The sequence below is a fragment of the Phalacrocorax aristotelis genome, chromosome 12, assembly GCF_949628215.1.
Source record: "Phalacrocorax aristotelis chromosome 12, bGulAri2.1, whole genome shotgun sequence".
NCBI lineage: Eukaryota > Metazoa > Chordata > Aves > Suliformes > Phalacrocoracidae > Phalacrocorax > Phalacrocorax aristotelis.
Genome location: NC_134287.1, coordinates 7,393,232 through 7,417,989, shown reverse-complemented (window position 1 = coordinate 7,417,989; position 24,758 = coordinate 7,393,232). Strand labels below are relative to the sequence as shown.

The following is a 24,758-nucleotide window of genomic DNA, read 5'->3' as shown; positions in this document are numbered from 1 at the left end:
AGCACCCATCACTGCATCGCTCAGGGATGCTTGCTGCTGGACTGAGGGTGGGCTGAGCTCATCCCACCCCGGCCAAGCCCCAGAGATGGCACCATTAATGTGCAGCTGCCGGGGAGCACGATAAGATAGAGCCACCCTTTATCAGGGCTGCCTGGTAGCAGGAGGGAGGGTGCTGGAGGCATCGGGCTGTCACAGGAGAAGTGAGATTGCCTGGAGATAAAAGCTGATAGAAAATAGCTAATCCGTGATGGATGGGCCAGGGCAGGGCAGCTGGGGAGCTCAGCTAATTGCCATGGGAGCTGGGCTGGGGCTGGCGAAGCCTGGGAGCCAGAGCAGAGAGGTGGAGGCAGAAGGAGCCTGTGTGTGTGGGATGGAGCTGGCAGCGTGCCGGATGCCGAAAACACCTTGCCCCACGGGTGTGTGGTGTCTCCAGGCTGTCCCCATGGCACTGCCAGCACTGGTGCTGTCCTGCTTTTGGTCATGGTTCCTGGCTCTCAGCCCACTGTCCCCCAGCCCGGTCCAGCCCCCAGCACCCACTGTTCCTCCCATGAAGGTGCTGGGGGTGCCAAGCGGTCTGCACCAGCTGGCACCCCACCAGATGAAGGTGGGGGGGCTGGTGGGGCTGGGGGACAGCGAGGGGAGCAAGGGGCTCCCTGCCAGCTGGTCTGGCCCCCCTGTCTGTCATGATGCCTTCATTAGAGCCACTGACTCACCTCTTGGCAGTCTGGCCATGCTGGGGGGAGCAGGGCTGGCCCCAGGAGAGGGGTGTCTGTCCTCTGCTCCTGTTCTGCCAGGTGTCCTGGCAGCCTTGTCCCTGAGCTAAGACTGTGCCTCTGCTCTGTGGGGGTCCCTGCTGTACCCGAATTGCTTCCTTAACCCTTCCCCACCCAGGGTGTTGCAGGGCTGGGAGGAGACATAGCCCAGGGAGGTAGATCTGGGCTGTACCCTGGGGAGGGGGATGGCCCCAGGGCAGCTGGAGCTGGCACCCTTCCTTGTGTCATGTCTATGCAGGCTGCTCCGGTGCCCATGTCCCCGTCCTGTGCCCACACATCCGGCTGTGGGACAGACACTTGCGCTTGTCACTCCGGGGAGCTGGCTGTGTCGCCGGCTGTGTCACTTGTCACGGCAGCGAGACTGGAAGCAGGGCCATGAGGGCTGCCCCCTCCATGGTGGGGACCTCTGGGACGGCCAGCCAGGGTGGCATGGTAAGAGGATATGCCCTGGGGGTGCCCCCTCACCACCCCGGGCCCTCCCCAGGGTCCTGTGCCTGGCTGTAGCACAGAGATCTGAGCCATGGGAGCAGGAGGCTCCCAGGAAATGAGATGCTGAGCAGGGTCCTGGTCACCTCTTCCCGTCCTCTCCTGTTGTCTCTCATCCCTCTTCTGTCGCAGGTTTGGGTGCTGCTGTGGGCAGAGATGCATCCTCCAGGCCTGGGCAGGCTCCCTCCCATCCTCCCATCTTCCACAGCTTTTTCTCCTGCCTCAGCCCCATCCCAGGCTCCTGGGGACCCCTGGCTTCTGGGATGCATCCACGCTGGGCACGGGCTGCAGCCACCGTGAAGCAGGGACCCTCAGGAGGGGAGAGGATGCCGGGGCTGGCCATGCACGGACAGGTGTCCCAGGGTGTCTGGCAGCTTCTGGGTGAGAGCACCCCAGCACAAGGGGCAATGCGGGGCTGGCAGCATGGTTCCATGGGGGTGGCCCTGCCTAGGGGTGGCTGAGGGAGGTTGGGGCACAGCTGGGGCACCCTGGGACTGGTCTGGCCCGTGGGGCGTGGGCCAGCAGGGCGGGCAGCGGGCAGGGGCAGCGGTGGCCGTGCACTTGCCCTGCACCCACACATGCTCCCACTCACCCAGCAGCCCCAGGAATGCAGCTGGCAGTGCTCCCAGCCCAGCTGCAGGGCCGAGGCTGCCCTGGCACCCTCCCAGCCCCTTGGCGGCTCCTGGCCCTGCCCGGCTCCCGCCAGCCTGCACACAGACGCCCTGTTTGCTGCTGGCCCCCAGCCCTGGCCCCTGGCCCCCCTTTGCAGGGCAGGCAGGGGGCACGTCCTGCATGGGGACACATCTGGGGAAGAGCTCCTTTGCCTCTCAGCATGGCAGTGTGCATGGGGACACCGGGACATGGAGGACCCTCTCCGGAGCGCTGCTGGCCCTCTGCCCTTCCAGGGAGCTGGGAAAGGCCACTCACATCTGCTCCCAGCACAGCCTTGTCCCCAGCATGGGAGCAATCCTCACACGGATTGGGCTCCCAGCCGGCACCTTTGCCAAAGCTGGACCTTGGCACCTCCCTTCAAAACTGCATCTCCCCCCCACCCTTGCTCACCTCTTTGCAGGAGGGTGCTGCATGTCCCCCCGCTGCTGCACAGTCCTGCGGCGTGTGCTGGGGGCTGCCCCCACCCTCTGCAGGGGCTCCCAGTGCCATGGGGTCCTGGCACCACCATAGGGGTGGGCACAGCCAGACATGGTGGTGCTGCGGCCACTGCAGAGGGGTGCCCATCCTCAGGGTGCCCAGGCTGTAGGGCTGGTTGGTTCCAGTTTGGGGCAGTCTCCCCATCCTGTGCAAAGGTGCAGGCTGGGGCACTTGGAGCTGTTCTCCAGCAGCTCCCAGTGTGGGGGACGTGTTACCCCCCCACCATACTGGTGTATACATCTGGTGTCTCCCAGGAAAGGTTATCAGATAATCACCCTGCCTCACTGTCTCTGCACCTCCCAAATGTCACCGTTGTCCTCGCTGGGGCAGTGAGCTCATGCTTCCCCCATCCTATTAATAAAAGCCCCCCTCCAGCACCTTGTGAAGCAGCTGCCAGGGCCTGGCCCTGCTGGGGATCCTTTGAAGCGGAGCCGGAGCTGCTGACAGCCCTGACAGGCTGGGGAGGGGTCTCTGCATGCAGCAGGTGCAGGATGGGGCCCCGGGGGCTGGTCCTGGCCGACTTGCAGAGCTTCAGCTCTCCTCCACAGCCCCCAGCCACCATGCCAGGACTGCAGGGAGGGTCAGGGTGCAGGGACAGGGTGCAGCACCGTGCACCTGGGAACACACTGCGGCACCCCCAGTCCTGGCCTGGGAGCCAAGCACAGGTGCTGGACCAGGGGCATTGCTGGGGCATGGCTGCCACAGCATGATGGGCATGGGCATACTGACTGCATGGGGCTGTCTGTAGGGGCCCCAAGCACATCCCACGCATGTCTGGTGGGACAAGGGGTGGGGGGTCTGCGTGGTCAGCCAGAGATGGGGGCAAGGGGAGGTCTGCCGGGTCTGTCTGCCAGACAGGTCAGAGTCCCCTCGCTGCAGGGGCGGAGAGGACACAGACAGGGGAGTAAAGGCAGCTCTGGCAGCAGCAGTTTGTGTGGTGCCTACCCCTGCTGCCAGGCAGCCTAGAAATAGCCCCTCGAGGTTCAGAGAATGGAGCAGAGGGGCCGGAGTCCTGTTGCTGCAGGCACCCTGCCAGGTCCCTGCACAGTACTGGGGGGACAGCAGGGTCACACAGTGCTTTGGGGCTGCTCTGAGACCTCCCTGCCCCTGGTCCTACTGCCTGGGATCCCGTCAGCTACATCAGGCCCCCTCCACCTCTGCCCTGCCCTGCTGGGAGCAATGGCACGGCATGACATGACACAGTATGGCAGCAATCTGTCCCCTGTGCCTGGGAACCAGCAGGGTCTGTCCCTGCCCTGGTTAAAACTGTAAAGCCTACAATGGTGCATCCTGCATAGAGGGGTGCTGGCAGGCCCCAGTGGGCTCCAGAGATACTGGAGGCTGCAGAGCACCACAGGCAGGGTCTGTGCGGGGATGGGGAGCGCTGTGGGGCAGGTTCAGGCTGTCCGTGTCCTGCCCACCACTGGGCAAGGCTTACTCCTAGCTAGTATGTCTGGGGGAAGGCAGCTGCCCATGATGGAATGAAGACATCCCACCAAACGTGCTCTGGTCCTGTGGCTTGTGAGGCAGCTGGAGCCCAGGACTGTGGGTCCAGAGCCTGGGCTGGGTTGGTGCAGCCAGAGAAGGGACATCCCTGGGGCAGCACCGCAGGGCGCAGGCCGATGGGCAGAGCCTGGGGCAGCAGGGACATCTGGGTCCCCCGGCTGCTCTCGGCCCCTAGCTGCAGCGTGGGAGAGCGAACTTCATCTCCTGGCAGGCGCAGCATTGCCATGGCAACTGGCAGGGCTCTGCCAGGCGGGCAGGCGAGCCCTGACTTGGCAGTGACATGCAGCACGGGAAGGAGCCAGGATGCAGGGCCTGGTCTTGGGGGCATCTAGGGACATTCATGGGTGTGTAAGCATGTGCACATATGCCTGGGCGTGCACGGGGAGATGCAAGGAGATGTGTGCATCTTAGTGCATGCACAAATGCCTGTGTCTGCATGCATGCATGTGTGGGTGTATGTGGGAGAGTACGTACCCCCCCACACACCCCCGAGGGGACCTTTGGGTCTGTGGCACTGGGTGTACCCCACTGCTCTGGGGTGTGGGCTGGCAGGGCTGCTCTGGAGCCCAGGAACAGCAGGTTTTACCCCCAAAAGCTATGGGATCCATAGCTTTGTGTTTGTGGGGGGAGATGTACCCTCTGGCTGTGGTCCCTGCCTGCATGTATCCCTTGGTCCCTTGTTCATGAACCATGCCATACTCCAGCATACAGGGGCTGCCCACCAGCCACCCCAGGGCTCTGCCTCTGTTTGCTCTGCCTGAAGGCTGGGCTGCTGCTCAGGGCAGGGAGTGGGAGTCAGCTGGAGCTGCCCGTGTCACCAGGGCCCCTGTGCTGCAGGCAGCCAGCCGTGTTGTGTTAGCACCCTGAGCAGACGGGCTGGCAGGGCACTGTGCTGCCTTCAGCATTGCCCAGGTGTTGATGGAAGGGCTGCCTGCTTTCCTGCCTGGCCAGGGCCCTGCATCCAGCCACTGCATCCCTCCTGCCTCACCCCGGCCCCAGCTGTGAGCACCCCCTCCTTGGACTCTCGGGAGAGCCTCTGTTCCCCCCGTTTGGCATTTTTCCAGCTCTAACTGAGCTGTCAATGAGCAGAGATAACAGGGTATTCGTTAGCTCCCCACTTTGATGTCTGCCCACGTTGCGATTGCAGCCCCCACTCCAGAGCGCAACACCAGCTGCAGTTCCTTCACAAACAGTTTCAGACGAGGCCCCTTGGTATGGCAGGGCGCCAGCCCCACGCCCGCCCCCCCCCCCCCCCCCCCCCCGAATCCCCAGCGGGTCACCGCTCCAGTTACCTCCAGCAGCACCTCCTTGGCAGCCAGTTCCCCCACCCGGGAGCCGCATCCCCTCGGCCCCGGTACCCGCAATGCCGGCCGGACACCCCGGGACCTACAACAGCCCCCCCTACACCTCGCAGCCCCCTTGAGCCATCCCCGAGGCAACCGGACCCCAGTACCGCCGTCCCCAGCAAAGGACCAGCGTCCTCCAGGGGCTCGGTGCCGGTAGCGCCGGGGCGCCCATCCCCGCCGCCTCGGGGCGGGCCGTGCCGGGCCGGGCGGCTGCGCACACAGGGCGGACCGGGCCCGCCTCCGCCGATCGGCACAGCAGCACCGCGGACAGCGCCGGTGTCCCCGTCCCGCCCCGGCGCCGCTCGGCACGGCCCCGGTGGCAGCGCCGGTGTCCCCCCGCCAGCCCCCGGTACAGGCCAGCCCGGGCCGGTCCGGGCTCACGCCGCGCCATGGCCACGGAGGTGGGTGCGCGGAGGGGCGGCGGGGGCCACCCCGGCAGCGGGCACCGCTGGGCTGCGGTGGACCTCCTCCCACACCTTGCTTTAGCCCCCCTGGGCTGCCCGGGGTGGGAGGGCAGCGTGGGGCTGGGCCCCGCGTGGGGTGCCCTGGGGAGCGGGTCAGTGTGGGGCTGGGGGCTGGGAGGGGTGCGTGGTCTGCAAGCACAGAGTGTGTGTGCGGTGCGTGGAGGGGCGGGGGGTTCAGGATGCCCTTGTTGGAGGGAGCAGCGTGGGTCTGGGGTGGGGTGCGTCGGAGGACTGAGGGGGGTGCGGGGGGGGGGGGGCTGTGGGTCCCTCTCCCAGGTGCTGTGGGTGGGACCCGGGATAGGGGATGAGAGTCTGTGGGGATCACAGTGGGAGTTGGCCCCATGTCACCCAAGGGGAAGCGCAGGGAAAGCTCTGATACCTGCCCTTGGCACAGCCTGGCCCCTCTGTTCTCTCATCCTCCTCTCCAGCCCCCCACAGCTGCCTCACGGCCCAGACCCCACAGGGCTGGTGTGGGCCCTTGAACCCCGGGGCTGCCAGGGACGGGCTGAGTGAAACCCAGTTGGCCTGGGCCGATCCCTTTTGTGCAGCCACCCCACTGCAGCCTGCCCACTCACTGTGCAACTGCTGCAGACCTGCTGCCCAGCCAGCTCCTGCTCCTGCTCCACTCGCTTCCCTCCTCCTGCCTGGGTGCTGCTGGGGATGGAGGGCTGTCCCTCTCCGCGGGATGTGGCCCTCTGGTGACACACACCCAAGCACGCAGCAGCCAGTGAAGGCGAGGTCAGGCACCAGCCTGGGGCAGCAAGCACACACACTCACCCACATCCCACAGCATCCTCCCCTTGCTGCTGTCCTCCCCTCACCCTTGGCCTTGCATCTCCTGTGCTGAGCTGCGCTCACGGCATGATGCAGCCCATGCTGGGGGCTCCCTGCCTCGGGGTGTGCAAGCCTGCAGCCCCCATGCCCTGATGCTGGGGGAATGGCATTCATCCCAGGGTCCCAGCCCCCAGCAGGGATGCCCGACACCCCACGGCTGCAGCCCCCCAGCTCACCCTGCCACCCTCCAGGTGCACAGCCTGCAGGAGCTGCGGCGAAGCGCGTCCCTGGCCACCAAGGTCTTTGTGCAGCGGGATTACAGTGATGGGACCACGTGCCAGTTCCAGACGAAGTTCCCCCCTGAGCTGGAGAGCCGGGTAGGGAGCCTGGCAAGCTGACAGGTTGGGGGGTGCCCTATGGGGGCTGAATGGGGAGAGGGGTCTGAAGTCATGGGGCCCCCATAGGGTTTTGTATGACCCTGGCCCAGCTGATGCTGCTGGGTGCATGCCATCACAGCCACCTTGCCCAGTGTGCAAGGGCTTGGGTGCTCCTGGGGACTAGGAGGCTCTGGTGAAGCTAGAGTCTCAGCAGGCTCAGCAGGTCTTGGCATGGACAGGTGGTGGGCAGGGTCCAGGGAGCTGAGGCATCAGCTGAGCAGGGAGAAGAGGGTTAAGTGCTCCACAAGTTCCCCCTGGGATGGGGACAGGGCAGTGCAGGGGGTCAGCCTCTGGCCAGACTCATCTTCACCCTGGTTTCTGCTCTAGATTGAGCGGCAGCTCTTCGAGGAAACAGTGAAAACCCTTAATGGCTTCTATGCCGAGGCAGAGAAGATTGGGGGCAGCTCATACCTGGAGGGCTGCCTGGCTTGTGCCACCGCCTATTTCATCTTCCTCTGCATGGAGACACACTACGAGAAGGTGCTGAGGTCCAGGGGAGGGCTTGGGGATGGACATGGCTATTGGGGGGCACAGGGATGGCACAGGGAGTGGGGGGGGCTGGAGGCCAGAGTAGGCATCAGGGCTCACAGAGGGGGACATCAGGGCTGGCAAGCCCTGAGTGTCCCTCCGTGGGCTGGCAGGTCCTGAAGAAGATCTCCAAGTACATCCAGGAGCAGAATGAGAAGATCTATGCGCCACGGGGGCTGCTGCTCACCGACCCTCTGGAGCGTGGCATGAGGGTTGTATCCTCTGGGCAGCAGGGTGCTGGGGGGGAGGACAAGGGTGAGAGGTGGGTGGACACCAGGAGTGGGTGCTGGGCAATTGGATTTGCGGCTGACACATCCCACTGATGATCCTTAGCAGGGCCCAGATCGAGATCTCCATCTACGAGGACCGGTGCAGCAGTGGCAGCTCCAGCAGCGGCAGCTCCAGCACCAGCAGTGGTGGTGGCGGGGCGGGGGGCCGGTGACTGGCAGGGAGTCCCTGCAGGGACTCGTACTGCCGGGACAGTGGCATCTCCGAGCTCCGCAGGCTGCACTACCAGAGCACCCGCTTCTGAGCCCAGGGCAGGTGGGAGGGGGAGGCTAGGGGCTGCCCAGTGGGGCTGCCCACCCCCCTCTGCTCTGTGCACCCCACAGTGGCTCTGCCCCTGCTTAGACCCACTGCAGGCATGGGCTGGTGCTGGGGCATCCCAGATGCTTCTCACTGAGCCAAACCGGTGCCAAGGTGCTCCCGCAGCCCTCCGGGTGCTTTGCGCTGCTGCCCTGCCCCAAGCGAAGGAGCTTGCCCTGCTGCAGGCTGCCCCAGCTGGCAGCACCCTGCATGCCATGCATCAGGGAGCAGTGGGACTAGCAAAGCCTCAGGTAGTGCTAAGGGGAGGGGGGCTTAGCCCCATGCCCATGGGCACTGCCAGCCCTTGCTGGACACCTTCCCTGGGGTGTCCTGCTCTTAGTGCTGCAGGGTGGGCTCAGCTACTGCGTGCCCATTGCCCAGGGTGCTGCCAGAGCCCTGATGCCACTTCATCTGCATGATGGTGTCATGTGTTCACGCCATCCTTGCCCCACATGCTGCCCCTTGCTTCTCCCAAGCCTTGTCCGGATGTCCTGACCCATCTGGCAGCAGCATCCTTGCCAGTAGCATCCTCCAGCTCTGCTCACTACACTGGGCACTTGCTTCTGCTTCCTGCCCAAACTGGTTCCATCCCCAGCCAGACCCAGAAAGCTCCCCAGCCCTGAGCCCTGTGTCTAGGGTGGGAGATGCAGTGCTGGGCAGGCTCCTGCCCTTGTGCTGCATGCCCCGGGCTGGAGCATGGCCCAGCATAGCCAAGGCTGAGCTGTGGCATGGGTGAGCCAGGCTCCATGCCCAGCCTGCTGCACCTGGCTGCTGGCAGCCCCTTGCCTCCTCTGCCCCGTGACCTACCCCAATGCAGGGATCGTGCCTGGTGGAGCAGCTCCACCAGCATCCTTCCTCTCCTCCTGCTGAGCCCTCCCCTGCCCACACATCCTGCACACATCTGCCACCAGCACCCTATTTCTCAGCCTGGCCTGCAGCAGGGACCCCGAGGAGCACCTGGGCCTACCTGCAAGGTGTGGGAGTTCATGGGCCAGGGTCAGATGGGGGGCGGATAGGAGGGTCTCTGTGACATCCAGCACCCTGGGCAGATGAGTCCCTGCCTGGGTGCAGGGCTGAATGGAGCCTGTGTTGCTCTCCCGGGGTCCTGGAGGGAGGACCCTGCCCCGTGGGGCTTCCTTTGCCTTGGTCATGGTGTGTTTGCAGGGTGGCCCTGGCCCCGGCCCCGCTGTTCGCACTAGGGCCCCCCTAAGTGGAGACCTTCCTCAATAAACTCTGTGCTTCATCCCCCACCCCATAGCCCATGTCCTCCTGTGTCTGAGCAGGGTGATGGTGGGGGGCATAGAGTGGGCTAGGCATCTCCGAGCACACTGGGGTGCATGGAGCCCCACAGGGAGGGCAAGTGTGGGGGAAATAAGGGGGAGGGATGGGGCAGTTGATGGGGTGATGGGGACAGACCCATGTAGCAGTCATGTGGCCCTGGTGGCAGGGACCCACAGGGAAACCTGTGCAGGAAAGGGTTTATTCAGTTGGCACCGGGTGCAACTGGCATGGGGCTGGGGGTGAGCAGGGGGCATCTGGCCATGCCAGGGCAGGCTAGTTGCGCCAGCAGCGTCCACCCGTGCCCAGGGAGAAGCCGTGGTGGCAGTGGCAGTGGAAGGAGCCGTGGCTGTTGTGGCAGATATGGTCGCAGGGGCCAGGCTGTGCCTGGCACTCATCTATGTCTGGAAAAGAAGGGGAGAGGGTCAAAGCTGCACCAATGGTAGGGAGGGTGCCTGGCACAGGCAGGGAAGGGGATGGAAGGGGCATGGTGGGAGGACAGCTCTGGGGCTGGGTGAAGCTGGGACATGATAGCATCTCCAGTTCCTGTAGCCATGCAGCTGTGGTCCTGTGACTGCTTGTCCCCAAGGCTGTCAGGTGGCAGATGCCTCCTCACGCCATCAACCCCTGCATAGCCACAGTCTGTCCATCCTGCCCCGCCATGTTTTGGGTTGGCTGGGACCAGGGCTGCAAGGACCCCAGGAAACAGTGTCCCTGCTCCCAGGGCAGCATGGGCAGCATGGCTGCCCCTGACAGTGGCAGGTGGGTGGGCACCGTGGGCTGCCGGCCCCGCTGCCTGCAGGTACTCACCCAGGCAGTAGCTGGCAGCAGGATCAAGGGGGCGGAAGCCTGCATGGCAGTGGCAGGTGTGTGCCCCAGGGTTGTTGGTGCAGAGCTGGCTGCAGTTGTGCAAGCCCCGGGCACACTCGTCGATGTCTGGTGGTGGGGAAGAGAGCAGCACAGGGTTACAGCACGCGGCGGGAAGGCAGCACAGCCCTGGTGTTGCTGCGTGGGCAGAGTTGCCTGCTGCGCCCCATTGCCTCCACTGCTGCACATCTGGCCATGCTCCCAGGACTGGGAGCAGGGATGGGCAGAGCTGCCCAGCACCACTGTGCACCCTCCAGCTAGCTCCTGGCCTCCGGGCAGGGAATGCTGGGGGGTCCTGGGGATGGCTCCTCACCCCTGAGCCCACTATCCCATGCAGCCCCAGGGCAGGGTGGGCAGAAGCATGGGCACAGCCCTGCCCTGCACAGCTCAGTGGGCCGAGCTAATAGACAGGATATAGTTTATTGGGGGAGTTCTCCGGAAGACTGAGGAGGGTCCGACTCCAAACAGTGGGGTCAATACATTAAAAAACAGATCACGAGGGTCCTTCCCCTGCAGGGCCGGGGAGACCCTCCTCTGCCAGGGCTGGGGAGGGGGGTCCCCATCACCAAGGAGGGGGCAGGCGAAGCACACACGTCGCAGGCCAAACCAGCAGGCACACGGTACGGTATTGAGGCGACGGAGCAAGTGACTGCCCGGGAGGCGCCGGCGTGGCAGGAGCAGCGCTGGGGCGGGGAGGTGCCGGTGAAGGGGTGCTGCCCCAAGGCTGCTTTCCCAGACATGGTGCAAGGGACAGCCAGGCTCCGTGCCCATCCCACCGCAGGCCGCCCCGGTAGGGCACGGCCAGAACTTCCAGGGCAGTTTGACATGGAGAAAGAGAGAGAGAGAGAGAAAGAGAGACAGGCAGAGGCTGGCCAGTCCTTCCGCCAAGGCTGCTCTGGCATGTTATGGGCAGGGGTTAAAGTGCATAGAGGCAAAGGCAGAGTCCAAGGACTAGAGGGAGGAGGGCACGGTGGGGTGGCCCAGGCCAGCTCCCAGCAGAGGGGTATCCCCCAAAAAAGGCCACTTGAGCTGCACAGAGAAGGAGCAAGAAAGAAAAAGAGAAAGAGAGAAGGGGAGTCAGTGGCAGCTGAGAGGGAGGTGCAGGATGAACAGATAAGGAGCCAGGGTGCAGGTAGCTGGGCATCCACCTGGCAGGTTACAGGATACGGCCAGGCCTTTGGCAGGGGTGCAACAGTATCCCAAGGTGATACTTTGGGGCTGCTGCCCACTGGCTTGGCCAAGCTGCAGTGGCATGGGGTCAGGGCATCCCAGCCATCACTCACCCACACAAGCTGTGCCATCCTCGTTGGGCTCAAAACCCCGGCTGCAACGCTTGTTGCTGCGGCAGCGGTAGCCGCCATAGGTGTTGATGCAGATGGGCTTGTCCCGGGGGCAGATGAAGGGGAACTCTGTGCACTCATCTATGTCTGCAAGCAGAGGGTCCTCAGTGTGAGAAGGCTGGGCTAGAAGCATGGGGCTGCTGGCCACAGCTGCTCTGTTGCCCCCGCACATGCTGGATGATCCCCGCAGACATAGCCATGCACAAGCTATGCCTCTACCTAGAAGGCTCATGGCACAGCCACCCTGCCACATCCCTGCTGCCCCTCCATTGCTTGCAGCCCTAGTGCAATGCCTGCCACATGCCAGCCATGTCTCCTGCCCTCGGCACAGTGCTCTCCCAACTCCCCACTATGCCACAGTCCCCCTCCAGAGCAGGGCTGCTGCCCCCATTCCCAGACCACGTCCGGGACAGGCAGCCAGGCCCCACACTGAGCCACGCAGCAGCCCTGCCTGCATGCCCAGCTGACTCCCCAGCCACCACCTCCCTGTAGCAGGGTGCTGCCCTTGTGCCCCTCGAGGGGCCTTGCTGCAGCATCCCAAGTGCAGGCACACCAGTGCCCCCAGCAGCCACTCACCTACGCAGCGTCCATTCTCGTGCTGGGAGAATCCCTGCCCACACTGCATTTGGGGAGAAGCAAAGACCGCCGGAATGGGGAGGTATCAGCCCTGGGCAGCCACCGAGCCAGCAGAGCTCAGCCCCTCGTTCCTGCCTCCCACCCTGCTCCTACACTTGGCCCTTACCTCCAGTGGAGCGGGCATGAGCGGCTCCTCTGCATCCAGGGGGTAGGGGACCTCTAGGACAGAGTTGGTTTCACTGCTGGCCACCGCTCGTGCGATGACGCGGCCATCTGGCCAGGTCACCTCCAGGCTGCTGGCTTCGTCATGCCCTGCAGGTGGGCAGCCCATCAGAGGGGGGGTCTCCAGGCCAGACAGGGGCTGAAAGGAGGCCAGGGGTGTGGTAGGGATGGAGGGGCAAAGCCTCCCCTTGCTCCCTGAGCTGGGCCCAGGTGCCCGTGCTGACAGCCCAGGTACAAGGATGCAGCATGAAAGGTGCACATGTGGATGATGGGATGTCCTGCCAGTGAGGAGGGACACACCTGCAGGCTTGGCTGCCAGCCATGCTGAACCAGGGGAGGGTTAATGGGCAGGGAAAGCCCCGGTGGCTGGGCAAAGGAGCAGGCAGGGGGTGGGGAAGTGGACAGCTGCCCCTTGCAGCAGGGCTGCAGTGACTGGGCACCCTGCCTGCAGACTCTCCTAGAGCTCACTGTGGCTAGGGCAATGGGCATGGATGGCTACCATGCTGCAGGGCGCCTGGGCAGCAAAGGTGGCCCCTGCCCAGGGGGCTGCCAGGGAAGGCTCGGGATGGAGGCAGCCCCTTGCCCCACCGCTCACCCAGTCCGAAGTGCGCCACAGGCTCCATCTCGCAGAGGTACCCGGATCCGCCATCGATGATGCGCAGGTGGGCCCCGCTGCGCCGTGTGAACAGCACCACTTTGGCCCCCCGTGCAAAGGCCCCGAAGCGGGTGCGGGGGATGACGCGCAGCCAGTTGTTGCTGATGCCCTGCAAGAGAGGAGGCAGCAGGGAGACTGAGCAAGGAGAGGCAGAAGGGATGGTGACAATGCGAGGACCCCCTGCTAGACTTACCTGGGTGCTCTTGAAGATGGAGATTGGCTGTGCCATGGACTCACCATGGGACAGGATGAGGTCCAGCATCCCATCACCATCAAAATCTGTGACTGCACCGCCTGCAGGGGTAGGATCATGTCATGCCTAGGACCCAGCCCCACATCTCCCAGCACTATACCCTGCTCCCAGCGAGGGCTCCCACAGCCAGGAGCAGCACTCCCGGCAACGCAGGGGCAACAGGGAAGATGGGTGACCCCAGTGCAGGTGTAAAGGTCCCTGTATGGGTAGCACCCTGCAGTCAGGTGGGTTAGCTCCCCAGGCAGCGGAACAGGCAGTGCCTGGAGGGCTGTGGAACACAGGAGCTGTCTGGCCCCCTCCCAAATGCAGAGGTTGGCTTTGAACAGTAGTCATCTAGGAAGGAGCCCCCTGAGAGCAAAGCCCTGGGGGGCAACTGTAGATGGCACCATTAGCTGGGTATGGGTGGAGGGAGAAAGCATCACTCCTGGGTGATGGGGGCTCTGGGATGCTGGTGGGGAGCAGGCAGGTGACTCAGCCAGGCATGCAGCATCCCCAGGCATAAAGGGTGCCAGGCAGCGCTGTGACACTCTCCCAGCATAGGGCCCCACCGCCAGGGCCAGAGGGACCCACCCGTGCCCCGTCCCTCGGGCTCCAGCGCGTCCCCTGGATTCAGCTCTTCCATGATGGGATCTGAGTGCTCCCTGCGGATGAGCCTGCCGAGCACAGACAGGGTGCATTAGTGCCAGCCCCTGCAGTTCCCAGCATGTTGCTGGGAAGTGCCTGTCCCCTCCTGCAGCAGCATGGTAGAGAGGTGACAGCCCTGGTGGCTATGCAGGGTAGGTGGGGGACAGGTCTGGCCCCTGCCTGTTAGCACCTCATGTCCCCACTCCATGACAGGGATGTCATGAGAGCCTGGCTCTTGTGGGTTTGACCGCGGACCAGCAACACCATCTCCAAACATTGCTGCATCCCTCTGGGACTGGAGACTGCCCCCAGGGACTCCCTGCCATGCCACTGCCCTCTACCCACCACGGGTGTCAGCACCATGTGGACAACCAGCTCCCACCACCCCACACACCAGGTAAGGAGGTGCCACACAGCAGTAATGAGGAATTGACCCCCACGATTAACAGCAGCCACAAACAAGCTTCCATGCGGCCACTAGTCAGCGGTGCCGGGGACCCTGGGGGCTGCTGCAGGCACGATTGCAGCAGCTGGTAATGACGCTGGGAAGGGCTCAGTCACGGTGCCTTTTATTAACCGAGCCTGAGCAGTGCCACTGCTGGAGAGGAGTCCTGCGAGCCTGGCTGTGCCACGAGGGCTGCTCAGCCCCCCAAAGTGAGGTGCCAGCTGCCCTGGCCCCCCGGTACCTGCTGGGCTCCTACCGGAAGAGGCGATTGGCAGAGGAGCCGCGGTAAGCGATGTTGTTGAAGAAAACCTCCAGCTCCTGGTCGTTGTCAAAGTCAGCTGCGATGACAGTGCGGACAGGGGACGGCATGGAGAACTTGGGGGTGGCAATGTCCTGTGTGAGGGATGGGGATGGGGTGACAACAGGCACAGAGAGCAGGACACTGGGTCACACTTTGGTGCTTCAGTTCCTCTCCTTGCTGGGAACTGGGGCTCAAAGCCAAATCAGGGTGAAGCCGGCCCCCCCGGCCAAGGATGCTCAGTGGCAAAGCCTGCAGTCGGGGGGTCCCAGCTCCAGCCCTCACCCGGAATCGGACACGCCCAGGGGCCCCACTCTGCAGGTAGAGGCGGTGTGGCCCATTCCAGTTGCCATAGACGATGTCCACCCGTCCATCGCGGTTGAAGTCAGCCAGCGCCACGCCACGTCCGTGCTGGTAGGGGTCATCCAGCCCTGGGGAGCCGCAAGGGGATGGGGGGAGACAGGACCCCCTCCCTGCCTCTGTCTCGCCAGGATGCCTCCCAGGAAGTGCCCTGTGACCCCCAGATGGGTCCTCCCGATGCAGGGCTGCATCCCTGCACTGAGGCATGCCCTGGTGCACCTCAGCCACCCGACGGCCAGTGGGGCTCTGAGTCCCCAGGGCTGTCCCTCGCCCTGTACTCAACCAGCCCGTGCAGGCAGAGGCAGGCAGAGCCAGCCCTGCCCTGAGGTCCCTGATGCCTGGGTACTCCCCCCGGCTCCCCCTACTCACCCACAGCAGCTGCCACATCTCGGTACGTCCCATCACCCCGGTTGTGGAAGAGGAAATTGGGGCTGTTCTCATTACCGCAGAATATGTCGGAGGCACTGTCACTCAGGATGGGGCCCACGGCCACCCCACGGCCGCCTGGAGACAGCAGCCCAGGGGTGAGGGGACAGCTGATGCCAGGCCCCAGGAGAGTACACACCCCCCATGCCCCCTTGGTGCTGCCCACCCAGTGCTCCCAAGACCCCCAGTGCCCCTTCCTTGCCCACCTCCTGCCTTCAGTCCCTCTCATCAGGAGCTAATTGGGCCTGGCAGCCGCTTGTGTCACTCCCAACCCTAATCACTGCCATCGCCATGGTGACAACACTCCTAATTAGTGACAATTTGCCACTGGGGAGACAGGGCATGGCAGCGGTCCCTGCGGTGGTGGGGCAGCGTGGGGCACAGGTGGGCACGGGCACGCTCGTGTGCCCATGTCCCCGTGCCATGCTGCCGGCCCTGCAGATGCTGCGGGTTCCGGAGGGATCAGCCTGGCTGCCAGGCAAGGTAATGGTGGGCACGGAGGTCCTCGGTGAGCATCCGTGGTCCCTTCCACGGGCCGTGGGGCTACCACTAGATGGGGCAGTCAGGCAGCCTAACGCGTGGCATGGGCCACTGCCTGCGTTACCCTGCCTGCAACGGGGTCCCACGCTCACCGTGCCCAGCAGCGCCCAGTCCCCTCCACGGGGCCGCAGAAGCCGGATACCTGTGTATTTGCTGACACCAGCCTGGGCAGCCACGTCCACCAGCACCACAACACCGCGGGCAGGGTCACTGGCAGCCACGTCCATCTCGATCAGGGCGTGGGGGCCCACGTTGCCACTGGCGTAGTTGGCGATGTAGATGGAGTACCTGCCGGAGCCCTGTGGCCGGCGGCACATCCTCAGCACCCACCCACCCAAAACCAGACTCCACGGGGACCACAGGATCCCTGCTGTGGGGCTGAATGCTCTCATGGTTCCATGGGACCAGGCACCCCTATCATGTGCTGAGCAAGGGCTCTGCAATGCCCATGGTGAAAAGGACCCAGGCGTGTGGACGTGCCCCATTGCCTCCAGAACCTCTGTGGTCCCCAGGCTCAGGGTGCTGCCATGGTGCACCTCGCTCCCCCAGCATCCCCACTGTGCCAGGTCCCGTCCCCCTCGGCCCCACCCCCCCTCTTGTCCCATGCAGCAGCTGGACCCTGATTTAGTGATAATCATTTGGAAACAAACCACTGGGGGAGGGGGAAGAAGAAAGAGCAGGTGACAGGAACATAAATCACCTCGACAGGCACGTTTATCAGCTGGCGGCAACTGTGCGGACAGGCGCCTGCAGCCCCCACGGCCGGGGGAGCTGCCAGCCCTGACAGCCACGGGCTGCTGGGGGGCAGCCCCGGCCCCAGTGAGGGGCGCAATGGGGCTGGTGCCCAGGCGAGGGGAGAGGTTCCCCAGGACACTGCAGGGGAGGGCTGGAGGGGCACGGGGGGTGGGAAGGGAGTGGAGGTGCCCCCTGCCCCCTCACCGTCCGGTCCACACAGGCAACGGAGCGCCCAGCGAAGCGGCTGGCCACGTCCTGGTTCACCTCATCGCTCAGGAGGTCCTCCCAGCGCCCGTTGCGGAGCTTGAAGAGTTTGTCAGTGTAGGTGGCCATGCCTGGGGGGGGGTGGCACAGATCAGGGGGCTGCAGCATCCCACCTCCTCCTTAGGAGGGTGCCTTGTGGAAAGGGAAGGCTGGGGGAGGGGCATCCCAAACCCCTGCTCCGTCCCCTGCAGCCCCATGGTGCCAGGCTGCTGCTGCAAAAGCCTCCGTGACCCTTAAAGGGCTGCCAGGAGACACACAGAAGAATCAACTCATTAAGGTAAAATGTGTCCCAATGGGGCACAGCCCCGTAGATCATCCCTGGGAAGGTAAAAAATCGATTCGGTGCCAGGCACAGGCAGCGAGCCGCGCTGCCCATGACAGCGGCGATGGCAGCGCCTGATTTAGGGACAGGTGTGCCGGCAGCCACCGCTAGCCCGGGTAATTCAGAGTGTCAGGAAGACAGATTCACTGCCTGGAGGTCAGGGCTGTGGAGAGGGACACGGGGCAGAGATGGGCTGGAGCATGACCCAGGGAGTTCCAGGGTTGCCTAGTGCCAGACTGGGGCACGTGGGTCTCCTCCCCACGACAGACACCCCAGGATCTGGGAGAGAACACGCAGGGTAAGATTAGACCTGGTTTGGTCCAGTGGCCACAGGAGAGCCATGGCATGGAGGGGCACAGCCACTGCATGGCACAGCTGGGATTTTCAGTGCAGGGTCCCTGTGGTGGTACAGCCCTGCGGATGGTGGAGAAGCTGCCATCCTGCTCAGGGTGCCACCGGGAGGGCAGTGGGCAGCTGGGAGTGCTGACTCGGCGGCTGGCTGGGCTCAGCGTCCCACCCGCACTGCCATCAATCAATGGAGCCACTCAACTGAGAAATTAACTCCAGCCCGCACACATCCCTCACGCGCCGAAGGTCGCGGGTGGCCATACCGGGAGCTCCCCCCACACCCAGGGCTCAGGCCACGGCCACTGGCAGGGCTCACCGGAGAAGGCGTTGTTGGTGTTGAGGAAGTAGATCTCCTCGCGGCCATCCCCATCGATGTCGCAGGCTGTCACGCCGATGGCGTTGCCCTGCCGGTCCCGCAGCGCGTAGTATGGAGAGCTCCGCTCATCCACTGCCACGTTCACCAGCCGTCCCTGCATCTTGTCGTACTTGAGCACCAGGTTGGGGCCATTGTACCTGCAGGTGTGAGCAGGGGCGATGGCCCCCTGTGGCTTGGGGACAGGATGAAAGCCCCTATCCCATCCCTGAGGGGACACCGGGTATGACACCAGGTTTTCCCCATGATGAGCACTGCAGAGACCTGCACAGACCATGGAGGCCAGGGACCCTGGGCTGCCCTCAGCACCTGAACATGGGGCTGGCTCCCAGGTGCAGATGGGGAGGGCTCAGCCTGGACCTGTTCCAGCCCATGTCAGGCATTCCACGTCTACTTGGCCTGGGTACCCCAGGGCAACGCCAGGGCAGGGACAGGGTCTGGGCAGCCAGTGGGGCAGGATGGGGCACAGGTCCCTGCTTGCAGCCCTTTCCCAGGGCAGGGAAACTAGCACGCAAGACAAATCCTCTCAGCATGGTGCCCAGTGGCTCCCTGCCCACTCCTGTCTGGTGCACCAGTAAACAAGTTACACAACGGGCACCATGGCTGCTTACAAAACGCCGTCTAGCTACTCGGCAGGGCCCAGCTGGGAGTGGCGGCCTGGGCGCCTCCAGGGTCCCCAGTGCTGCCTGTGGTTTGCTGCCCCAAGGTGATGCTCAGAGCAGCAGCAGGGCCAGACTCTGCCTGCCACAATGGTGCCCCCAGCTCCCACAGCCCCACCAGATGGGATCTGTGGGGGTGAGGGGCTCCCTCCAGGTGAGCACACCTGCGTGTACAAGCCTCCTCCCTCAGGGGTGAGCATGGTGGTGTGTAGCCAGACACGCTGCGCTGGCTGCTCACAGCTATGCCAGCACACACATGCAGACCGCGCCGTGGTCTCCACTGTCCCCGGCCAGGGCTGGACCCGCTGGCAGCAGCTGCTCCATGTCCAGCCCTGCTCGGGCGCTAGCAGCGCAGCACACGGCTCCCTGCCTCCCCAGCTCCTGCCAGCCCTTCCAAGCCATCACTCCAATAAAGGGCTATAAAAAAAACCTCCAGCCAATTAACTGAATCTCCGGAGAGTGCTGAGTCCTGTCAGCGGAGCTGAGCTGGCTCGGGGACATGCTGGCTCTGCACTGCAGGGTGGACCCCGGCCGCTGGGCAGCTGCCGCTGCCCTGCAGAGGGGGGACCTGGCCCCGGGGATGGGGTGGGAGCACCCATATTGTCCTGCACAGGTGCTCAGCTGGCATCACCACCCTACGTGGGTACACACACACACAAATGGGTGCATGCAGACCCCCACCCCACTACCCTTGTGCACAAATTCCCAGCCAGCCACATGCCCATGGAGGAGTGAGGAGCTCCTGGCCCTGCAGGGCTACCAGGTCCCACAGTCACCGAGGCGCTGGGTGCAACACTCACCCTGCCACCACGATCTCGAAGTCACCATCGGCATCCAGATCGGTGACAGCCACGCCATAGTTGAGCTGCGTGGGGTTACTGTCGTAGTCGGGCGGGAGGAGGCGGTGGGTGACGGCTGCAAACATGGGCTCGCTGCGCTGGGAGCCCTCACTGAGCCAAGCCAGGGACAGCAGGCACAGCGCCAGCATCCTGGGCACCTGGGAGAGACCTGCAGCCCATCAGCTCCAGGAGATGGCTTTACCAGCCAGCAGGGATCCCAACATCCCACTCCACAGTGCCCGAGCATCCGCTCCGCCCTTGCACACTTTCTTTCCACCCCTTGTCACCCGCCCTAGCCTGTGCCACCCCACCAGCCCTGAGACCCTTGGGCACTGCCACAGCTCTGGCATACCCATGCACAGACCCTCCCGGCTGCAGCTCACCCTCAAGGCTTCCTTGGGACAGGACCGTAACTCAGCAAGCTGGGAGGCAGGGCTGAGCAGGAGCAGGACTATGGGAGCCCATCCCATGGGAGGGACCCAGGAGGCAACAGGAGTGCTGCAGGGTGCTGACAAAGCTGGGCTCAGCCCCAGCTCGCCCTGCCCCAAGGGGCTGCTGGCACCCAAGCTCCTGGCAAACCGTGATACCAATCACTGCTCCCTTGGCAGGGCCAGAGGAAGCAGGCAGTTGCCTGACCGGGGAAGATCATCCCCTCTCTGGCTGATCCTCTGGATCTCGGGAAGGCCATGGGGAGAACATGGGGATACTCTGCCAGGTGACACCTGTGTGCCTCTGTTTCCCCACCCTGCTGGCACAGTTTCTCCCAGAGGCTCTGTGGGGTGAGCTCCTCCCAGGTTGGCCGGGGAAGGTATCTGCACTGGGATGTGGTCACAGGAAGGAGATGCTGGGAGGAACAGAAGACTGGGAAGAGAGGCTCAATTAACCTGGACTGCGGAGAACAGTGTCTGCCAGCACTGCTGGCAAGGTTGCAGAGATTTTGGAGCTGGCTCTGACCTGGTTGTAGCACGGGTGATGAGTAAGGTGGCACTCAGGATGGCCAGCCCTTGCCACAGGCCAGGCAGCCCCCTCCAGAGGGGAAAAGCCCAGCAGTGAGCTGTGTGTCGCTGGGATATGGTCATGAACCCACATGCCAGCGCTCCAGTGGGAGCAAGATCAGTCTGTCCCACTCTTGCAGCCTGGAGGGATGGCTGGGGCACCTGGCTACCAAGGCAGCAGATGCTGCTCTATGTGGCTGTGCCATCCCTCTGGGCAGGGCAGCCCCTGCTTCCCAGGGAGCTAGGAACAGCCCCCAGCACTGTCATGGGGTTAGGGGAGAGTCACCCCTTCTCCCCATCCCGTGGATCCTGCCAGCGAGAAAAGGAAGCTGTGGCAGCTGTGTGGTGCCACATGTGCCTGGCTTAGAGAGGGGAAGATGCCCAATGGCTTAGATCCTGGCAGGCCCACTGGGCTGTGGGAGCAGCCTGCTGCTGCCTCCCCCAGGGATGGGAATTTTCCCAATGGTCTTCAGGGCAGCAGGGCCAGGATTCCCCTGCCACAAGCAAAGAGCTTTCTTTCCCACCTGCCTGGACAGGAAGGGGCTGTCCTCCAGCTGCAGGGAAGACCATGAGCCCCACTGCCCAGCACACCTAGAGCCCTGCATCCCACTGCACAGGCCCAGCTCCCCTTCCCTCTCCAATCCCATCTGTTCCCCTGCCCAGCTGCAAGGTTGGATATGTATATGTGTGTGTGTCCCAAGATCTACTCTATGCAGCTCCCATCCCCTCCCTGGCCTGACCCACACCCTTAGGCGCAGACAGCCCTGCTCTCCACCACCCAGCCAGACTTCAGGCACTGTGCCCATCACCCTGCCGTCCTGTCTGGAGCAGCTCTCCAGGGGCAGGAGCCTGGGTCTTTCCCTGATGCAGGTAGCCCATGCAAGGCACATGTGATGGGGACAGGGTTTCATTGGGTTGCGCAGGAATGGGACGGTCTCCAAGGGTCACTCTGCAGTGCCAGGCAGTGAGGGAGAGGGAGCGTTTGCCACACCCCCACACTGGGCTCACCAAAGCAAGCGTGGGGCAGAGCCACCCACATGGGCATATGGGTACAGGGCTGCACATGAGCTCCTGCCAATGCAGAGTGGTGCCCCCTCACTCGGGCCATAGCCAGGTGATGGGTGGCTGTCCCCAGGCCACCAGCAGAGCTCCCCATGCTCTGCCTCCCCTCCAGCTCCTGCTTCCCTCAGCTTGGCCCATTCCCTAGGTACCCCTCCCAGCCTCATCCAGCTGCAGCCACAATCCCTCCAGGCTGGATGGAGCCTTTCCAGGAAAAAACAATGTTCCTGATTGGAGACAAAAAGCTTTTCCCAGCAGATCCGGTGCTTGGTGCCATGGGGAAAAGGACACACGGCCCAGATCCAGGCCATTTTGGGAAAGGGGAGGGAGGGATGCCCAGGCTCTGCATGGCAGATGGGAAAGGCCTCATGGTTCCCATTGTGCTGCTGATAGCACCGAGGGCCCAGCATGAAGCTCCATCTGAGGTCTGCAGCTGTGGGGTCCTCCTAGTGTGCAGGGCAGAGCCCAGCCAGTCTAGTCCCAGCAGAGCCACATCCTGGCTTGTGTTATGGCATCTGGTGGCAAGGTCACTCCAGGAGCTATGGTCACAAGGCATGGCTAAGCCTGGTGACATGAAGCCAAGGAGCCAGACAGGGGTAGAGGTGGCAGGAGGAGGGAATTGAGGCAGGGGGTCCCACAGGCACCCAGGCAGCACAGGGACAGGGTGCTGGCTCCACAGCAGGGATGCAGCATGTAGGGCTCATCTGTCCCCACACATGGCTGCAGTTGGCAATGCCCTGTGAGGAGGGTAGGGTGGGACTGGGAAGGGAGCTGTGGGGCAGGCAGGGGGTTGTGCCCCGGACCCCTCACCACAGGTGGGGAGATGCCTTCCCCAGGCCTCCTCATGTACCCACACGCACATCCCCAGCCCTCAGCCCACATCATGGTGGGGGGTGGGAGCTGTCTCCCTCTGTGTGACCACCCCATCCAGCATGCCACCATGACACTGCCACCCACCACACCACACACCCCAGTGATGTCATGCTCCACTACTGCAGCATCACCCCATCCCAGGCCGCAGCCACCTCCAGCACCACGACGTTGCACGGCATCGTGCAGCAGGGGCCTGATCACACCCCAAAGGCACCCCAGAGTGGTGACAACATGGTGGCATCACACTGGATGTGCCCCAGTAACATCATATTCCCCTTCCTGCCATTCCCAGCCTGGCACAGCCGTACCCGCCAGGGTAAAGGACAGGCAGGGGACGTCCTGCAGACCCAGCGGTCCTCTCCCCACAGTGGGGATGCCCATGGATGCCAGCAGTGCACCCTCCATAGCACTTCAGCCCCAAGCAGCTCAGCCCCTGCAGTACCTCTGCTCCGGTCAAAGCCCACGAGCCCTGGACCCGCTGCCCCGGCTGCTCACTGCTGCTGCGGGCTGAGCACTGCTCCCTCCCACACCCCTCTCACAGACCCTGGCCTGTGCATGCATCCCATCACAGATGCTTCCAACAGGCACAAAGCCCCCAGCTGCTGGCTGTCCCATCCCTCTCCCCTCCCGTGCAGGGCTCCTCAGCGCCGGACCTGGCATGCTGGGGCTCAGCCAGCAGCAGCTAATGCAGTGTGGAGATGAGCAGTCACCTTAGCCTCTGAGCTCAGCCCAAAGGGACACCAGGTCCTTGGGGGGCTCAGATGCAGCCGCTTGCTCCCACTCAGACCCACCAGTGTACAACCAGCACCTTCCCATGCAGGCAGATGCACAGATGGACCCCTCTATCTGCAACCCCCAGCCCCTCCGCGGGCTCAGCCACAACCAAGCACAAATGTCCCTAGAAAGAGGAGCTGCCCGTTCTCTCCCTCTGTCTCTTGCGTCTTGCCACCCTGGTGGCTGTCCCCCAGTCCCAGCCCACGCCCCCCATCACCGCCCCATCCGCCTGAGCCCCGACCCCCCCAGCCTAGCAGCATCCTTCCATCTCCACCCCTCACCTCCGTCCCTGCCTCCTTGCCACCCCGCATTCCCTCCAAGCTGCGGGGGCAAGCTGCGTGCCCTGCCCCGCTCCGCCCGCTACCAACTTCTCTCCGGACCGGTGACCGTGCCGGAGTTGAAAGCCACCCCCCTCCCCACACCGAAGTCTCCGGAAAACTTCACGGAACATTAAACCACCCCCTACTCACGGGCCCGGGGGGCTGCCCGGCAGCCCCGCGGCGGCGGGAGCGCATCCCGCACCGCCCGCCTCCCGCGCCGCCTCCGCCGCCTCCGCCGCCGCTACCCGGCTTCCGACGGGCCGGCCCGGCCGAACGGCGCCTTATGTAGGGGCGGGCGGCGGCGGCGGCGCCAATGAGCAGGGTGAGGGGCGCTGCTGCCAATGGAGAGCGCGGAGGTGGGGCTGCACCGCCCTGATTTACTGTCCCCGAGGCAGTGGCAGCAGCGGCCGGGATGCTGCGGGGTGACCCACCGGAGCATCGCCCTGGGCACTGAGCCCGCCGGGGGTGGGGTGGAGTGGGGGGCTCCGGGAGAAGCCCCGCCGTCCCTTCCCGGACAGCCGGAGGGGGAGCTGGCTGACTGTGGGGGGCTCCCGGCTGGCAGAAGAGGAGCTGCACCCCCTCCGCGGTCACCCCGTGGGTGCTGGGGCGTGGGTGGTACTCGGGGTACGCCTCCCCGCCTCCTGCAAGGACAGTTGGAGCGGTGGGGGGAGCAGAGCCAGGGATCTGCCCCAGCCTCGGTGCAGTGGGGGTTTGCCCCACAGAGCAGTGCAACTGTGGGCATGGGAGGGGACGAGGGAGTGGAGCTGGGCAGCCCGCATAGTGCAACATCCAGCTGCTCCCCGAGGGCTCAGCACCCTCCCTGTGCCATTGCCCTGCGGGTCACCCACCTGCCCACTGCCACCCTCCCTCTGTAGGGACCCCAGGAGCAGCTGTGCCCTGGCAGCCCTTCGGCACTGCAAGAAAAGCCCCATCCAGGCCATGCAAGACACTGACTTGCCCAGAATCTTGTAGTCAGTGGACGCCCGAGCCAGGGTCACACTTACCCCACAAGCCTGCCTTCCCTGGCATGTCTTCCTCCTGCGGGGCTGCTGCAGGGCTGGGCACAGAGCTGTCTCCGCCTGTCTCTGGATGCTGAAAATGGCTGTGGCAGGCACTGGGACAGCACTGGCAGGGCATAAGGCTACCACATCACCCCAGGAGAGCATGTTCACAGGTGCCCCAGCACGGAGCCTAGGGCTGCAGCCACCAGGACAGACAGCAGGAGACACCAGGAGAGACATGCTAAGAGACAACAGGAGCCACAG

At 64.2% G+C, this 24,758-nt stretch overlaps 2 protein-coding genes across 4 annotated transcripts; one reads left to right on the top strand and one right to left on the bottom strand.

The window, feature by feature from the left end:
* Nucleotides 1-1,120: 1,120 nt before the first annotated feature.
* On the top strand, nucleotides 1,121-9,299 carry GOLGA7B (golgin A7 family member B). Its single transcript, XM_075107713.1, has 5 exons — nucleotides 1,121-1,205; nucleotides 6,750-6,875; nucleotides 7,263-7,415; nucleotides 7,577-7,678; nucleotides 7,807-9,299. The coding sequence occupies exons 1-5, from the start codon at nucleotides 1,149-1,151 to the stop codon at nucleotides 7,903-7,905; spliced, it is 537 nt and encodes a 178-aa protein (XP_074963814.1). The 5' UTR covers nucleotides 1,121-1,148; the 3' UTR covers nucleotides 7,906-9,299.
* A 191-nt stretch (nucleotides 9,300-9,490) lies between these two features.
* Nucleotides 9,491-23,774, bottom strand: CRTAC1 (cartilage acidic protein 1). Of its 3 annotated transcripts, XM_075107710.1 has the most exons (16): nucleotides 23,644-23,760; nucleotides 19,434-19,630; nucleotides 17,918-18,114; nucleotides 16,872-17,002; nucleotides 16,075-16,231; nucleotides 15,336-15,470; nucleotides 14,892-15,037; nucleotides 14,565-14,701; nucleotides 13,810-13,892; nucleotides 13,180-13,280; nucleotides 12,927-13,095; nucleotides 12,276-12,421; nucleotides 12,110-12,152; nucleotides 11,477-11,620; nucleotides 10,137-10,262; nucleotides 9,491-9,730 (listed from the first exon to the last, which is right to left on the bottom strand). In XM_075107710.1, the coding sequence occupies exons 1-16, from the start codon at nucleotides 23,686-23,688 to the stop codon at nucleotides 9,603-9,605; spliced, it is 2,085 nt and encodes a 694-aa protein (XP_074963811.1). In that variant the 5' UTR covers nucleotides 23,689-23,760; the 3' UTR covers nucleotides 9,491-9,602. The 3 variants fall into 3 exon arrangements, with proteins under 3 accessions (XP_074963811.1, XP_074963813.1, XP_074963812.1); XM_075107712.1 differs by lacking the exons at nucleotides 9,491-9,730; nucleotides 10,137-10,262 and adding an exon at nucleotides 10,543-10,876 and having other exon boundaries at nucleotides 23,644-23,774; XM_075107711.1 differs by lacking the exons at nucleotides 9,491-9,730; nucleotides 10,137-10,262 and adding an exon at nucleotides 11,030-11,222.
* Between the last annotated feature and the right edge of the window lie 984 nt (nucleotides 23,775-24,758).

Bases quoted from the DNA above. Each gene is read 5' to 3' on its own strand.
- GOLGA7B (XM_075107713.1), top strand. From the start codon at position 1,149: ATGAGGGCTGCCCCCTCCATGGTGGGGACCTCTGGGACGGCCAGCCAG. The intron at 6,876-7,262 runs GTAGGGAGCCTG...TTTCTGCTCTAG, and splicing joins CCCCTGAGCTGGAGAGCCGG to ATTGAGCGGCAGCTCTTCGA. The intron at 7,679-7,806 runs GTATCCTCTGGG...AGCAGGGCCCAG, and splicing joins TGGAGCGTGGCATGAGGGTT to ATCGAGATCTCCATCTACGA.
- CRTAC1 (XM_075107712.1), bottom strand. From the start codon at position 23,688: ATGCGCTCCCGCCGCCGCGGGGCTGCCGGGCAGCCCCCCGGGCCC. The intron at 16,232-16,871 runs GTGAGGGGGCAG...CGCCGGCCACAG, and splicing joins TTGCCTGTGTGGACCGGACG to GGCTCCGGCAGGTACTCCAT. The intron at 13,096-13,179 runs GTAAGTCTAGCA...CCTCTCTTGCAG, and splicing joins CCATCTTCAAGAGCACCCAG to GGCATCAGCAACAACTGGCT.